Raw genomic sequence first — 16,812 nt, 5'->3', positions numbered from 1 at the left:
CCTCGTGTAGCTTTGCGCGAAATTCAAAACAAACAAAACATTTATGTGTAAATGACAACTAAAAGCAACTTTTTGTTATGAAGCAAAAAGTGAGACTTATCATATACTTAGTGAGTCACCTATGAAGGAAGATCTTTCAATTAATAATTAATGTTATTTTAATTTTAAAGATGTTCTTCATTTAAGACAGTAAAATTTTATTATGCTGACATATCTTTTAAAATAATTATAAACAATGACATTAATTATATTTTATTACAGAGGCTGTGCATACTATTTTATAGGCAATTTTAAAAACTAGATTACTAAACTATAATGTATACCTTACCCTTAATTTACGTGATTTATCTGACCTAATGGCTTACAAGAATGTTCCAATAAATTGACCCTGCACGTTTTATAACGTCAATAACCAACTTTAATCGTCAGCTTTCTACATATATTTTAAGTGATAGCTTCTTAAAGAACCGATGGCTCAGCGGCAAATTAGTGGGTTTCCAACGCTAAAAATTTTACTTTCCAACAAACCAAAAAACCTTAGTGTATTAATAAATGTTTCGGCATCGCTTTTTCGCCATAGCAAAACATATACGAATAGATTTTGATATAACCCTGAATACTTTTTTTTTAAATAGTGATAAATAATTATTGCCAAAAAATTGTCTTCAGTTTAATAATTCGAAAACAAATTCGATATAATTTTATACCTGAAGAAACGCTCTTTATTTCAGGTTAACCATGGTTACTTGATCTGAAAATCATGAAGCCCAATTTATGCCCTCACATTTAGTGAAACAAACATATTCTTAATGATTTTTAACCACTACAACGATAGTCTATACTTGAACCATATTCCGACCACAAGTATTATTCCATGGTTTAACACACACCAGTGGCACAGTGGTAAACTTGTAGGCTTATAATTCTAAAAGATGGTTTAGATACACGTGGTGGATATGTGTTACATTTTACAAATCCAAATGATCTGATACCAAGCTAAATGATAATTTAAATTTAGTAGTTAAATATATGCCGATATATCTCCAATTTATGATATTTGCCAACATGATTGATACACACAGTTTTCTTTTTAACACAAATATGTTTAATATACAAACAACAATACAATTTACAATAACAGTTATTACAAATAGCTATTACAAACAATGATTTATATACAAAAGTTTCACAAACTTACAAGCAACATAAAGTCTTCTTTCTAGTCTGGAACTTCGTTGATATCTTATCGACGGTTGACGATGAGCAAGTTAATTTCGAGTTGATGTAGGTATAATTCACTTAATAGGGAGCTAGCTAGCCCTGTAGTTCTTGCTGATCACAAGCCGATTACAGGTCGAGTTTACATCGATGACGTTAGGCAATGTTTTCGTAAACAATGTATAAATTGAATATAAACAAATATCGATATTAAAATAAATATATAATAATAAATCCGTCACACATGGCATAGATATCCCATTGTGTAGCCTTATGTTTAACTACAAACAGACAATGTTTTAATAAAATAAGTAAAGTCTTTATATTTCAGAGACAAACTGATTTTCGTAGCGAATTTTTGCAATTGGTATTTCTTTTATGCAATGGGAAACAAAAGAAACTTGGGCAAAATAATTTTATAACTATGTTTCTTTTTGCAGACCATGAATGCTCCTATTAATAATTGGAAGAACCCGCCGTTATAATTAACAATCATTATGCAATAGAAGATACTTTTGTTCATTAAATTGAAAAAGATTGTAATACTAATACACGCCTGCCTTCAGTAACGAACATTTAATTATAGACCAAACCTAATTTATGTACTTGGAAACTTTTCCAATGTTTTTGATATAAAGTTTGCTTGCTCTTGTTTTATTATTAAGGATGAAGATGATTAATGTACCATCTGATGTAAAAAAAAAAATGTCTCAGACTATCGCACAGCGTAAAACGATGTGATGGTCTACTAAATGTGAAATTACTAACCCCCTCTCCTAGTGCCACAGCAGTGTGTCTGCGGACTTACAACGCTAGAAACCGGGTTTCGATGATCGTAATGGGCAAAGCACCGATAGCTTTGTGCTTAATTTCAAACAAACAAACAAATGTGAAAATACTGTCTAGTCGCAAGAGATTATTTGTATATTTATTTCAAACTTGTTTGTTATTCTCTTTTACACATTTTTTTTTTTTTTTTTTTACTTTGAAGACAAAGAAGGTAAGATATATCATGTCATTAACATTTCTTCACTAAAATAGAAGCCAAGCGTGGCCTAGTAGTTAGCGTGCCACTCTGTAGATCCGATAGTCTGTTACTGATAAACTAATATCGTGTTCCTCATTTTGAGGAAATGGGTATGTTACAGAGTGTTGGTCAAATTCCATTATTCGATTTGTGTTGGCTATTGACAAGTCGGCCTGGCATGGTCAGGTGGTTAGGGTGCTTAACTCGCTATCTCAAGGTAGCAGGTTCGAATCCCCGTCACATCAAATATGCTCTCCCTTTCAGCCGTCTGGGCGCTATAATGGTATGGTAAATCCCACTATTCGTTAGTAAAAAAGTAGTCCAAGAGTTGACGGTGGGTGGTAATGACTAGCTGCTTTTCCTCTAGTTTTTCGCTGCTAAATTAGGGACGGCTAGCGAAATTCAAAAACAAACACACATATTGACTACTTGCCTTCCATCTAGTCTATTATTCAGAATTAGGGACGGCTAGCATGGATAGCTGTTGTGTAGCCATGCGTGAAGATCTGAAACAAGCAAATAGACATACGGATAGCCATTTTGTAAGAGTTAGTTGCAGGTTATTAACTTGATTATTCTCAAGTAGCTAATATGTATATATAAGTAGTGGTGGTCTACGTTTTTCATTCTTCTCTATTAACACCGTGCGTTTGAATACACAAGTTTAAGAAGCTTACTGATTTGTTGCTAGGAAGAATTAAAATTTATCTTTGTCTCCCTTTAACCTAAAATTATTCAGATTTCAATAAATATTAGTGCACATATTTTACCTTTTTAACTATCACGCTAACAAAAATACAAATAACAACTGAATTTTGATCTATCTCCATATGATGTATAACTGTTTGCACGCAGGTGAATCAATAACAACGTATACAGCTAAACGAGTTTGAAACTTTGTTTACAACACCGGTTCGAATTTCTAATGCCAATATAAATTCATGTGATCTAAGGCTTTAATTCTTTTTGAAACATCCAGTGAAACCACAAAGAAAGAGTACATCTACTTTCCATTTGCTAATCAAACGAATTGGTTAGCAGAAGCAGTAAAACATGTAATTACTGTGATAGCGGGATAAGAAATTAAAGAAACTATCCTAATCGAGACCTCGTCAATTAGTTATATTGAATGTTTACAGAGCTAAGTGGATGGAGTACATTCTGATTTATTAGAGTACAGTGAATTACCTGAAATCTATGAACGTGTGTATTACGAATACTAACTTCAACAGTCTCATTTTCGTTTCTTTGTTCTTTTTGTTTTTTCGAATCGTGTTTTAATATAACTAAAGCCAAGTGACAATATTTTGCAAAGTTCCAGTTGTCTCAAGTTTTATCGTAGTGGATATTATATGAGGAGACATCGATCTCTATATAATCAACGGAATCATAAGTATAGTCCGAGTGTAGCTATAATATCATAATTTCATACACAGATATCTAAAGTGTTGATATGTTTCTTTGAGTTAATGTTTAGTAACTGCTTTTATCTGAGATAATTTTCGATGTATAAACTTTCAATGAGAGAATGCTCTTTCTCTCTGTCTTATAAGCTCTTCGTTTTATTATAGTTTACCCACAACCCGAAAGTGCGGAGCACGTGTTCCACGCAATTGGTTGCGAACAATGAATCCTCAGTTTCATAGTCCGGGTACCCCGAACAATGGGCTACTCCCACGCCCAACCTGCCAATACTGAGATAATTTGAACGTAAATGCTTTTCTTCCCAGCTTGTTTTCATACAAAGAGCTTTTGCGGACTTATACTATTAGAAACCGGGTTTCGATACCCGTGGTGGGCAGAGCACAGGTAGCCTTTGTGCAGCTTTGTGCTTAATAACAAACAACAACAAAGGGCTTTAAAGTATTATTCAAAATATTGAATAATCATACTAACTATAAACACAACTATGATACCTTAAGTTCCTTGGTCGTGCTGAAGCGTAAGTACTAAAGGTATGTATATTTGTTCCTTATAGTCGAAATAAATGTTTAAGAATTTTTCCCTAAATTGAGATCTTTAAATGTGAGTAATGTGACGGATTTACTATTATATGTTTATTTGAATATTGATGTTTGGTTAAATTAAATTTATATTTAGAAATGTACATAACTTATACTGATAAATCTGTATTGCGAAATTTCCGCCTATTCTCTAAAATGTGTAGAAGATTCTCGAATGTAAGAATCAACAAGATACGTGCGTTCGTAAGCGCTAGTGTAGCGTTTGTATTGTTGCGTAAGATGAAATTTCGAGAAACTCTTTTCACGCCTAGAAATATAATCAACGCGACGTGTAAAAAAAAACAGAATCTATTATTGGTTTGTTATAGTTGGTGTGCTATAAACTTCGGAAGCTATAACTGTAATTGTTATAACGCTTATTAACATTTATAAATTTCGAATATTACAAACCATTTAACTTCAGTGGATTCACATCGGACAATAGTATTTTTACGAAAACATTACCCAACTTCATCGGAGGGAAAAATCGGCGTGTGATCAGTGAAGACCACAGAGTTAGCTAGCTCCCTATTAAGTGAATTGTACCTACGTCAACTCGAAATTAAATCGCTCATCGTGAACCATTGAAAAGATATCAAGGGAGTTCCAGACTAGAAAGAAGACTTTATATCGCTTGTAAGTTTGTAAAACTTTTGTATATAAATCATCATTTGTAAAAAGTGTTATTGTAAATTGTATTACTGGTTGTATATTCAGATATATTTGTATCAATCTTGTTAGCAAATATCATAAATTGGATACATATCGGCATTTAAATTTAAATTATCATTTAGCTCACTTTCAGACCATTCGAAATTGTAATATGTAACACTAGTGAATATGAATAGACTTCAAAATATGATCACAAGATCTACTAGTATAAAAGTAATAATTCATCATGTTTAAACTTAAACTTACCAATTTACTCACGTATTCCTTTTATCAACAGTTCATTTTTTAGATGACTAATTCTACTTTCATAATATTACGTGACATTTAGAATACATGTGACTGACATATTAATGTAGACTCATAAAGTAGCTGAAACTTAACAGATTAAGACTCATGAGCGAGAGAAACCTCACTCTATGACTTAATATACATAATAGTTTAATTTATAGTCAGAGGATGCCAATAAAAAGCTTAAGATGAATTTATTTAAAAATTCTAATGCCCGATGTGTTATAGATATATTTTGATTCAATAAGCTCTAAACCAGATCTACGATTCTTGGAAATACAGTTAAATCTCACAGATATACTACAGTTATATATTTTTGCATATCTCAAATATGCTTGAGCAGAATAGAAAGAAATAACAAAGATAATGAGTTTATTCTTTAAAGAAAATTTTACTTTATCTTTTAAATGCACTTAATAAGATCCGACTATAAAAGGACACCATTTCATCACAAGTCCTTTCATTTTGTACAGAGTATGATAATTGTGCTATTTTGTGACAAAACGCGACATAGAGGTTCTCTGAATTAAATAATTTTACCCTATTGATGTAAGGTGTTTCATTTCATCACAAGTCCTTTCATTTTGTACAGAGTATGATAATTGTGCTATTTTGTGACAAAACGCGACATAGAAGTTCTCTGAATTAAATAATTTTACCCTATTGATGTAAGGTGTTTCATTTCATCACAAGTCCTTTCATTTTGTACAGAGTATGATAATTGTGCTATTTTGTGACAAAACGCGACATAGAAGTTCTCTGAATTAAATAATTTTACCCTATTGATGTAAGGTGTTTCATTTCATCACAAGTCCTTTCATTTTGTACAGAGTATGATAATTGTGCTATTTTGTGACAAAACGCGACATAGAGGTTCTCTGAATTAAATAATTTTACTCTATTTATGTAAGGTGTTTCAGTTTAAGCAGCCCCCCCCCCAGTGGCACAGCGGTATGTCTGCGGAGTTACAACGTCAGAAATCGGGTTTCGATACCCGTGATGCTCAGAGCACAGATAGCCCATTGTGTAGTTTTGTGCATAACATCAAACAAACAAACAGTTCAAGCATTCAGTAAATGCTTACAAGACGAATATCTATCATTTCTATCTATTTTCTTCTAAAATATGCAAAATGAATGTTTCTGTCCATTCAGCAGGGCAGCATTATCTCAATTGAACTTAGTTCTTTAAGAGTGATTTTTAAATGGTTAGTAAGTCAATTTCTTGAGTTTGAAAACCACTGATGCAGAAAATAGCGAATTTTCAGAAGTAGTGTTTTACTGAGTAGACTTATAAGCATACATGCCGTCATCCTACCTCAAGATAGTTCTGTAGTTGTCTAACTCTCAAAACAAACTTTAGATTATACGAATTCGTTTTATTTACTTATAGCGTTTTCAACAGATCCAGGGAAGAAAAATATGGGAAATATTTACCTGTGTTCAATTTTTGAAATTAATAGCAACCATTTATTATACTATGTTTAGTAAATCATTACTATTTTCGTTCGGTAGATTATTTTCATATTTGTACAGAAAATTGAAAACGTCTCTTATTCGCTTGAAAAAAATATCAGCTTTTCGATATAGACATTATCACTCTATATGAGAGATGAATGAATTAAAATTAGATTTTATAAACAATAAGTAAAGCTCAGCAACTTCTCTCTGATTGTGAGATGAGAAAACAGTCACGTGTTTTATCGTAATATTCATTAAGAAACGATCCACTAACAAATTTCTAAAAGCTGGTTATAACGGACCCAGCTTAATTATTTGATATTTTTCTATTGGTCCTGATCTTTTTCTGAGGGTGCTTTGATATGATAAGATCAAAATGTTATGTTACATGAAAACTTTAGAATTAAAATCTTTCTGAGGCCTTCTATTATTTTTTTTTAAAAAACGTAAAGAGAATAATGTAGGCTGATGTCATCCTGCTCGAATTATCGAAAATAGTTCTATAAAGACATGCACCCTGGTAACTCAGCAGTAAATTTGAAGGCTTATAACATTGAAACTAGGTATTCGATACCCGTGGAATGCATTTCGTAAATAGTCCATTGTGTAACTTTCTATCTGAAAAAATTAAGAAAACAATAATATGTAAATTTCCATGGAAGTTTCTTTTAAAAACAATACCTTCTAAATGTTTAAATATTTTGCAGCCTTATTTTGTAGCCTTTCCAATTCTCGCTGTAACATCGATAATTGTTTGTTATGTATAACAACATTTAATTTTTGAGGGGCGATTAAAACATTTCGGTTAAAGTGATCTATCGAATGAAGTTTTAAAATGTTAACATAAAAACGATGTATAATTTTTCATTGTTGTGTGTTTTGGTAAGAATAGTTAGGCGTGCCACTCTATATTTATTACTCATTCGACTGTTCACAGTATCCTTTCCGTCCCTTTACCATAGTATATCATATATCTTGATAAGTATATGCCACAGAATAAAATGGTGGTGTGGAAATTTTAATTTCTCACATGTGACGAATAAACCTGCCTTTGAATAAAAACATTCAGTTTTTGGTTTGAGTATTGTTGTTAAGCACAAAACTACACTATGGTGTATCTGTGCCCGGCCCACCATGCTTATTGAAACCTGATTTTTAGCGTCTTAAGCCTAAATACTTTCTGCTGAGAAACTGGAGGGGGAGGCAAAAGCATTGAGATACTTTAATTCGAAATTGGCCTTATACAAACAGGATCTGAGTTATACAGCGCTTAAAAATACTTCTTTGAGGAACGAAATTATGTGATCCTTTTATTAAGTCACCTAACTGGCTTGGTGTTAAGATCTGATCTTGTTATTTGTACATTATTAAAAAGACCAACTGTACTTTTGTTATGAGAGATGAAAGACCATAATCAAGCAAAATATCCCAATCACGCACTAATACAATATATATGTATTCAGTGACATAATTACGTAATATTTTTACACTTACATTTAAAAGGCAAAATTAAGGTTCTTAATGATGTCCATCTACTACATAGGTAAAACATAATAATCATTCTTTACGTCAAATAAACAATTAACAATTATGCATTTCAAGTATCACCAACTGATGATGAATTAGTCTAAAAAGGATGAGCCGATCCAAATAAGCAAGTGCAGTTTTCAAACAAGGCTCATAAGCTGTAAGCCAAATTAATGGACAACCAACAACTAAAACACAAAACGCATGAAGAGAAGGCAGACAAATAAAAAGTAAAAACGAAGCACTCTAACGTGTTAGAAAAACTGTTTAGAAAACTAAAGTACATGGATAAAAAAAAACATTACACGAGAAAACAAAAAAGTTAAGTATTCTAGTGATTTTTCTCCATAATATACTCAGAAAAATGAGTCAGAAAACATATATTTATCTTCCTACCCAACAAAAACACTTAGTTCTCTAACAAAAAGCCTCTAAACTTCCCAGAGAGGTTTTTTTTAAAACAGTATAATATTTCAGGCTTTTTAATACAGTATAATATTCCATTAAGGATAGATAAATAAATTATCAATCTGTCTGATGTTAGGGTATCTTTTATCTTATGCAAGTCAACCATAGAAACTTAAAACAATTGTCAATGTACAATGCATTCATTTATGTCAGTCAGCCTTTGCGTTGTGAGACTTCGTTCTTTTCAAGCATGTTGTATAAGTTGATCATCTCTCACTGCATTAGTTATGTACAATGGTTCAGATCTATCTGTTCACCTTCAGTTAACGCATTACCAATTGCTTAAGTATTGAAGCACAATATAATAATAAATTGACAAACAAAGATTTATAAGCATAATACATGTTCCCCCCAAAATAAACCACTTGATTCTGCTTATAAATCGTTGTTTGTCAATCTACTATTATTAACAATTCCAACTTTAGAGGTTACAAAATTTTTATTCAATATAACACTGTCCCTATAATTTGTTTAGAACATATTACTATTATAAATTACACAAAGATGTATATAGTAACACATTAAATTGGTCTAAAAAGGATTTAACGATGTCAATGATGTTTTAAGTGTTTTATAGTTATAAAATCTTACAAAAATTACACTAAATCATTAATTTTTTTAGACTGAATTTCATCTACTGTCAGAAAAAATAATGATCACATGTTATTTTGGTATTAAAGAGAATTTTTATCACCATAAGACAATCCTTACTAAAGTCAAAATATGAATTCGAGCAACTAGGTAGACAAAACAATAGCATAAATAAAACATACACAGTGCTTAATATAATAAAGTACATCGTAAAAAGGCAATAGCAAGATCTTATTTTTTACCTCGATACGTAGCACAAATTTAGTTATTACATGCACAGTAACTTATTGGTAATTTAAACAAACAATCTGCAACAGCGTATAAGTTACATTTAATGTAAAACTAAAGAAAGCTTACAGCAGAATTAAAACTGGAGTATATAAATTTTATGTAACGGAATGGCATTTGACATCTCCAGTGCTACTTTGAATTGTCTCTGTTTTAATTTCCATAATTCTTGTTATGTTTGTTTGTTTGTTTTGAATTTCACGCAAAGCTACACGAGGGCTATCTGCGCTAGCCGTCCCTAATTTAGCAGTGTAAGACTAGAGGGAAGGCAGCTAGTCATCACCACCCACCGCCAACTCTTGGGCTACTCTTTTTCCAACGAATAGTGGGATTGACCGTCACATTATAACGCCCCCACGGCTGAAAGGGCGAGCATGTTTGGTGGGATGGGGATGCGAACCCGCGACCCGCAGATTGCGAGTCGAGCGTCCTAACCACTTGGCCATGCCGGGTCTCTTGTTATGCAAGTTGCATCTTATATCGTGTGACGGATTTACTATCCTATATTTATTTTAATATTGATGTTTGGTTTAATTAAATTTGTATGTAGAAATGTAGATAACTTATACTGTTAAAGCTGTATTGCAAAATTCCTGCCTATTCACTAAAGTTGTAGAAGATTCTCGAATCAACAATATACGTGCGTACGTAAACACTAGTGTATCATTTATATTGTTACGTAAGCTGAAATTTCGAGAAACTCTCTTCACACTTATAAATATAACAAACGCGACGTGCCCAAAGACAGTATATATTATTGGTTTGCTATAGTTTGTGGGCTATAACTTCGGATGCTATAACTGTGCTATAATCGGGAACTTCAGACATTTGACCAGGAACGTTTATAGATTTCGAATATTAAAAACCATTTAACTTCAGCGGATTCACAGCGGATATAAGTATTTTTACGAAAAAATTGTATAACTTCAGTGGTGGACAACTCGTGTGTGGCCGGCGAAGAACGAAGAACACAGAGCTACCGAGCTCTCTGTTAAGTGAATTGAATGAACATCAACTCAAAATTAATTCACTCATCACGAGCCCTCGATAAGATATCAAGAAAGTTCCAGACCAGATAGAGGACTAAATATTGTTTGTAAATTTGTAAGACTTTTGTACATAAATCATTATTTGTAATAACTGTTATTGTAAATAGTGTTATTGTTTGAATATTAAAATATATTTTTTATTAAAAACTGTGTGTATCAACCTTGTTGGCAAGTATCATAAATTGAATACATATAGATATTTATTTAATTTCTAAATCTAAATTATAATTTAACTCAATCTCAGGCTATTCGAAATTATAATACGTTACGTAATAAATTGGAGACTCGTCAGGGATAAACTGTAATACGTAACAATCGTTATATTTATTGTGAATATGTAGATTCCCAAAATTTCATTTTTATAACAAAGTAATGTATATATATCTTTCCGGTTGTTTAGAAGCATTTGAAATTTTACAGTTACTTATTTAAGTTTTTAGTTGTTCGGAAACTTAATTATTCCATGATGCTAGAATCAGAAGTGATATTATGCTTAGTGATAAATAGAATGACTTCATTATTCCTCATTTTTGTGATTCTAGAACAAAACATTTTTGTACAGAAACAAGAAACTATTTACGACGTTCGATGGATAATCACAAGTTAAAAAGGAATTGCATAAGTTAACTAAGAATAAGTTGAAGAATAGAAGTTTGTCACCGTTGAATAAAATGTTTTAACAAGAGTGAAAGGTACTTGCTTTTTTTTACATGAAGTTGGTGATTAAGTCCAGGTAAGCGTGAGTGTTGATCGATTTATTGTAACTCTCAGTTTCGGTGCTGATATCTCGACATTTTCTTACCATATTTCAGGAAACGATATCTTATTTTTTGATTTTCTACTTTAAACTTGATATGCGCATTCATTTATTTTAACATATTTCTGAATTTCGTATTTTAATATATTTCTGTTCAACCCTATTTTTCAACTTCTATCTAGATGAATTTGAAGCCTGAAAATAGCTAAAACTCTGAAAGCTTTTTATTTATAATAAAAATAAAAATTTAAATAAATATCTGTGAGTTTTGAAACTATTATGTAAAACCCATCAAATTACAAAGTTATCCTTGAGTTAAAGCATCTGCCATATACAAAAAGTCAGAATCATTTATTATAATATTATTTAAAATATTAGCATTAATTTTGATTTCAGATACTACAAAATTCCTACTTAGTACAACACTGTATCCGTCTGATTTTGAAGATGTGAGACAAATTGGAAATTACACAAAAATGTATACAGTGACCCCAAAATACTATTGATACTAAGTACACTGGTGAATTCAGGTCGCTACTTACACGTTAAATTGACAAAAAATGTTATAAGTCTGGGAAGGTTGTAGTTTCGAAATCTAAAGGTGGCTTTAGTTGTCTTTTAATATGAAATTAAATTGAAGGTACATTTATATATTGCCCCCCGAGTGGCACAGCGGTATGTCTGCGGACTTACAACGCTAGAATCCGGGTTTCGATACCCGTTGTGGCCAGAGCACAGTTAGCCCATTGTGTAGCTTTGTGCTTAATTACAAACAAACAAACATTTATATATTCCATTGCACGTTTTATCATTCCTATAAAAATACCATATATTATTTCATGAGTAGAGTTTAATGTTTATAAATGCAACATTAGAAAGTCTTGCGTATACGCAAGCAAGAACAGGAAAAAGCAAAACTAAATTGATAACGTTCACTATAAAACCGCCATTACCTGTCAGAAGCTAGATTCATTCTAAGCGTGTAGAATATGTTAGAATAACATATATAGTCCTGTCCATAATTTCTGAAGAATACGTCAACTGATACGCTGTATGTTTATCTGAATTCATAAGAAAAATAGAATGATAAAACCACAAAGGATTGTGTGAAATGAAAATAAAATGAAACAATTCTTTAAAAAATCTTATTACTAAAGAAAAGAAAATTATCGTATGAAAATAATACTGAATTATTAGCTGAGAAACAGATACAAGCATAATACTAAGAGAGTTACTTGTTTCATTAAATTATATTCCAGACCTTCATCAAATCTAATGGTCTTATCACGTGAATAACACCTTATTGAAAATAAGCACGATATCACTCTCTTCGACTGACTGTGTATTCAAAAAAATGTAGCGACGGATGTAATTTTAGTTGTTGTTTTTAAATATTTTCATTACTATTTTGTCTCGAATTATGGATGACAAGCATAGGTAGGCTTATTCTAGTTGGGTTTTTAATAGAAATATCTTTAATCTGAGAAATGAGCAAGACTTTACTATGAATTAATGTTTATGATGTAAAAATCGTGGTTTATTCCCTTTATTATCTAACGATTCTTCGAAACAAAAATTGGCAAATTCGAAAAAAAGGTAATAAGAAACAAAGGATGTTTATTCAGTTTTGAAAAGCTAGGGTGTTATAGGATTCTTGTAAGACCTTTGACAGATGTTAGTGTAACAGGAAGGGAATGAAGGGGTAATAAGGTACGGCAGCTGATGGAAGCACTGAAACTGTGCTTTCCTGTTTATAAACATATTTTACTAAGTTAACTATTAATTTCGTGTAAGTTTACTTACTGGTGTTGAGTATGTTTGGGAGTTACAATATTTTTTTCAGACAGGCTGTGACTAAGTACTTGAGAATGATTTCACCAGTCATTGAAACGTCGTACCTGTCTGAAATCGAATAACAAATGTTTATTTATTTACACAACCAGTCAAGTCACAAGTTCAGATGATGGAATAAGGTACTTTAATAATTCTTACTGCCCTTGGTGTATTTCCTATACTTGGGAAAATTAGCATTCGTTCAGAAAATAAATGAAAATCTGTTGTCGGAAATATTCATATTTTTGAAACATTGAAGCTCTACATGATATATACACAGTTTCAAGAAGGCTAAAAAACGAGGAAAAGGTTGGCACAACTAAAAATATTTGTTAAAACAAGGTTAGTTTCAGGCTAGCTCAGAGAATGTGTTCAACACAGTTGTCATCTGAGTTATAAGAATGGACTTTCAATATGATAAATATGCTCGTAAGTGCTGCACTTAAATGAGACGTTTTTAATCATGGTACTTGGAAAACATGGACGATAAAAAGTAGATTAATCATAATTAATTAAAAGATTCCAATAACCTGAACGTTTATGCAAGGTTAGCTTTTCCTTCCTCGCAATAGAATTGAACCATTCTTAATCTCTCACACCGGTCTTTTCTAACAATGTCTATATAAAATAAAATACTATGATTAGCGAATCATCATCCTTCCGCAGAACCCAAACCTAATCAAATTCACAATGCTTCTTTGTTTCTATCATCTGAATTATTAGAGATTTAACGACAATGGCAAATATTTATTGTGCAAGAATATATATATAATCTTTGTAATGGTATGAAAATTCCTTTAAATGTTGTTATCATAATTCTTGATTTATAATTGAATAAATAGAATGTAATAAAAATGCAACCAGAACTTACGCTAATAATATTTAAAGTTGATGATTTATATCATTATATAGACAAAATAATTCAAACTGTGAAATGAACAATATCAAAGAAGCGGATTAAGTTTAGAAAATTAAATTATATTTCAGTGTATTGTGAAGATACTTAGAGCAATGTTAAACAAATATTTGTTTCAAAGATACATTTTTCTCCTCAAACGTGTCGTATGAATAGAATACAAGATAATGTAACGTCTCATTTCATATGAAACTACATACAGTACAAATTTATACAGTTGTGGACTCAAGTTGATACAAATACATTATAAACAATTTACGTAAGTCCAGGTACATATAACCTAAGTTTACAAATAGTGATATAAATCTCGCTTAAACTAACTCAACGCTGCAAATAATCATTCTAATACCAATATTAAAGCTATAAGCTCAAAGTTAATTCATTTCATGAAATCTATGATGAGGTTATTTTAAAGTATATAAATTCCACACTATTAATTAACATATGATTTACTCGGTATTACTAAAAGTATTGAGACAATATAACCTTGATAGCAAGAAGTTTATTTCAATTTACTCTCATGGTTTACTGTTTAAGGGTGTTCAAAAAAGTTCGTCAGATGGAGTTAAGATTGCACGAGGAAAAGAGCTAATTAATGCAGAATAAGTATTATGAGTGTCGAAATACGTCAACGTGCCTTGTTATACCCAAATTCAGTAAAAGTAGTGTACTGAAGAAAGTAAGGACTACTTAACCTTCCTACCCAAAACTAACTACTCTTTTAGCATATAGTACACCACCTGGAACATTAAAAAAAATTTGGGACTACAAGCCTATAATCTATTTCTTAGAATGAAGGCGTTGGCTCTCATGGCGTCTTGATTGTCGAAAAATGTTAAAATTATTTCACGCGAAGCGGTGAATCCAATTACCCTTTCTTTGCTTTCAAGAAAAAGAGTCTGGGATTGACAGCACTTCGGAGATCTATTTGATATATTTGGAAACAACACAATGGTTTCTAAGCGATGTTGCTAAGTAACCCAGCAACGTAAAAAACATTTGTCTAGGCATATTCGTTTAAATTACCTGTAGTGTTAAACCCTTGAACTTCGTTTTACACAAATGTAATTATTTAAAATGTAAAAGTGTTTTTAATTATATTTGATCAGATTGTACGTAATCCATTTCTTAGTATGAAGGCGTTGACTCTCATGGCGATGGATCCAATTATCCTATGTTTTAATTATATTTTATCAGATTGTGCGTACCTGCATTAAAACAAGAGAGATAAAACGTTTCAATAGAAATATTTTTGTAAGCTAGTTATTACAATAACAGTTAAATTTTTTTAACATCTTCCAAAGTTACATCTTTTTTTATTAGATATTTATAAAAAACTGTTTTCTTTACTTATACTTACTTGAAGCTAACCTTAATTAGAAAATATTATTCCTTTTCTTGTTTGTAGTTAAGCACAAAGCTACACAATGAGCTGGCTATCTGTGCTCTGTCCACCATGGTTATCGAAATCCGGTTTCTAACGGTATAAGTCCGCAAATATACCGCTATGCCACTGGGGCTCTATTCTTTTTACAAAATGCTTTATGCTTTTATTGTATACAGTGTATTATATATCATAATAAACTTCTAACGTTTGAATATTTCAGAAATTTTTGTAGCTTATTTTATAGTACTACACGGATAAAAACCATATAGGGCGGTTGAAGTTATACTCATGTTTGATACATCTACCCGCATCCTAGTGGAGCAACAGTAAGTTTGAAGGCTTATCCATCATAAGTTCAAATTCGATACCTGCTGTGGGCATAGCTCAGATACTCCACTGTCAAACTTTGTGAGTAAAAACGAACAACAGCATTGATTAACTTAAGGATAAAATGCAGTTAAACTTGAAAACAATTTAAATTTTATATGTATGTATCCTTATATCTTGACTCACAATCTGCTGGTTCGAATCCCCGTCAGACCAAACATGCTCACCCTTTCAGCCGTGAGGGCGTTATAATGTAACGATCACTCCAACTATTCAATGGTATAAGACCTGGCTGTGGGTAGTGATGACTAGCTGCCTTTCCTCTAGTCTTTCACTGTTAAACTAGGGACGGCTAGTGCAGATAGCCCTAATGTAGCTTTGCTCGAATTTCTTTTCTTTATTATTACTTATGCATTTTATTTGATGCAAAAGCTCTGTTAAGAACAGGTAATGAAATAACTTTGTTTGCTTCTTGTTAAGCACAAAGCTACCTAATGAGTATGGAAACCCGATATTTAGTGTTCTAATTCTTGAGACTTGCTGCTCAGCACTGAGGGAACAATGCGCTAATATACAAAGAATTAAATTCTCGTTTTAATGTAATCATTAAAAATTTACTGGACAACCAAGAGGTATTTAACGAAAAGCCTCGTCAGCTTTGGATATGGCATATATAGTATGGTTAACATATTAGGTCATCAAGAAAATAATGTCGCGTTTTCAAACACTTTCATTACCCCCCCCCCCAAAAAAAAACGTACATCACGTATAATAGTTAAATGAACCGCCTAAACGTCACGTTAGCGTAGCTTATATGATGTGCAAAGTTTAGTACACTCTAATCCTTTATAATGATGGTACACGACAAGACACACATTCGGCATGTTATGTATGATGTTTGAATACAAGAAGGGAAACAATGCCTCTGTAGCCACAAATAATATCAAAGAAGTTTATGGAAATCTTTTGAACGTTCGTAAGTGTCAACGATAGTTTAGAAA

The 16,812-nt window shown here is 31.8% G+C and overlaps 1 protein-coding gene across 1 annotated transcript in view; it reads left to right on the top strand.

Annotated features, from left to right (window-relative positions):
- The window catches only part of LOC111089828 (lactadherin-like), a 26,373-nt gene extending 11,670 nt beyond the window's left edge, over positions 1–14,703 (top strand). Inside the window, exon 7 of the mRNA XM_022402978.1 lies at positions 14,635–14,703. Coding sequence (XP_022258686.1) covers positions 14,635–14,703 — 69 coding nt within the window. The remainder of the gene's footprint in view (positions 1–14,634) is intronic.
- Positions 14,704–16,812: the final 2,109 nt, after the last annotated feature.

Source organism: Limulus polyphemus, unplaced genomic scaffold, assembly GCF_000517525.1.
Source record: "Limulus polyphemus unplaced genomic scaffold, Limulus_polyphemus-2.1.2 Scaffold130, whole genome shotgun sequence".
In the NCBI taxonomy this organism is placed as follows: Eukaryota; Metazoa; Arthropoda; class Merostomata; order Xiphosura; family Limulidae; genus Limulus; species Limulus polyphemus.
Note: the sequence above shows the minus strand (reverse complement) of the source record. Positions and strands in the feature narration are given on the sequence as shown.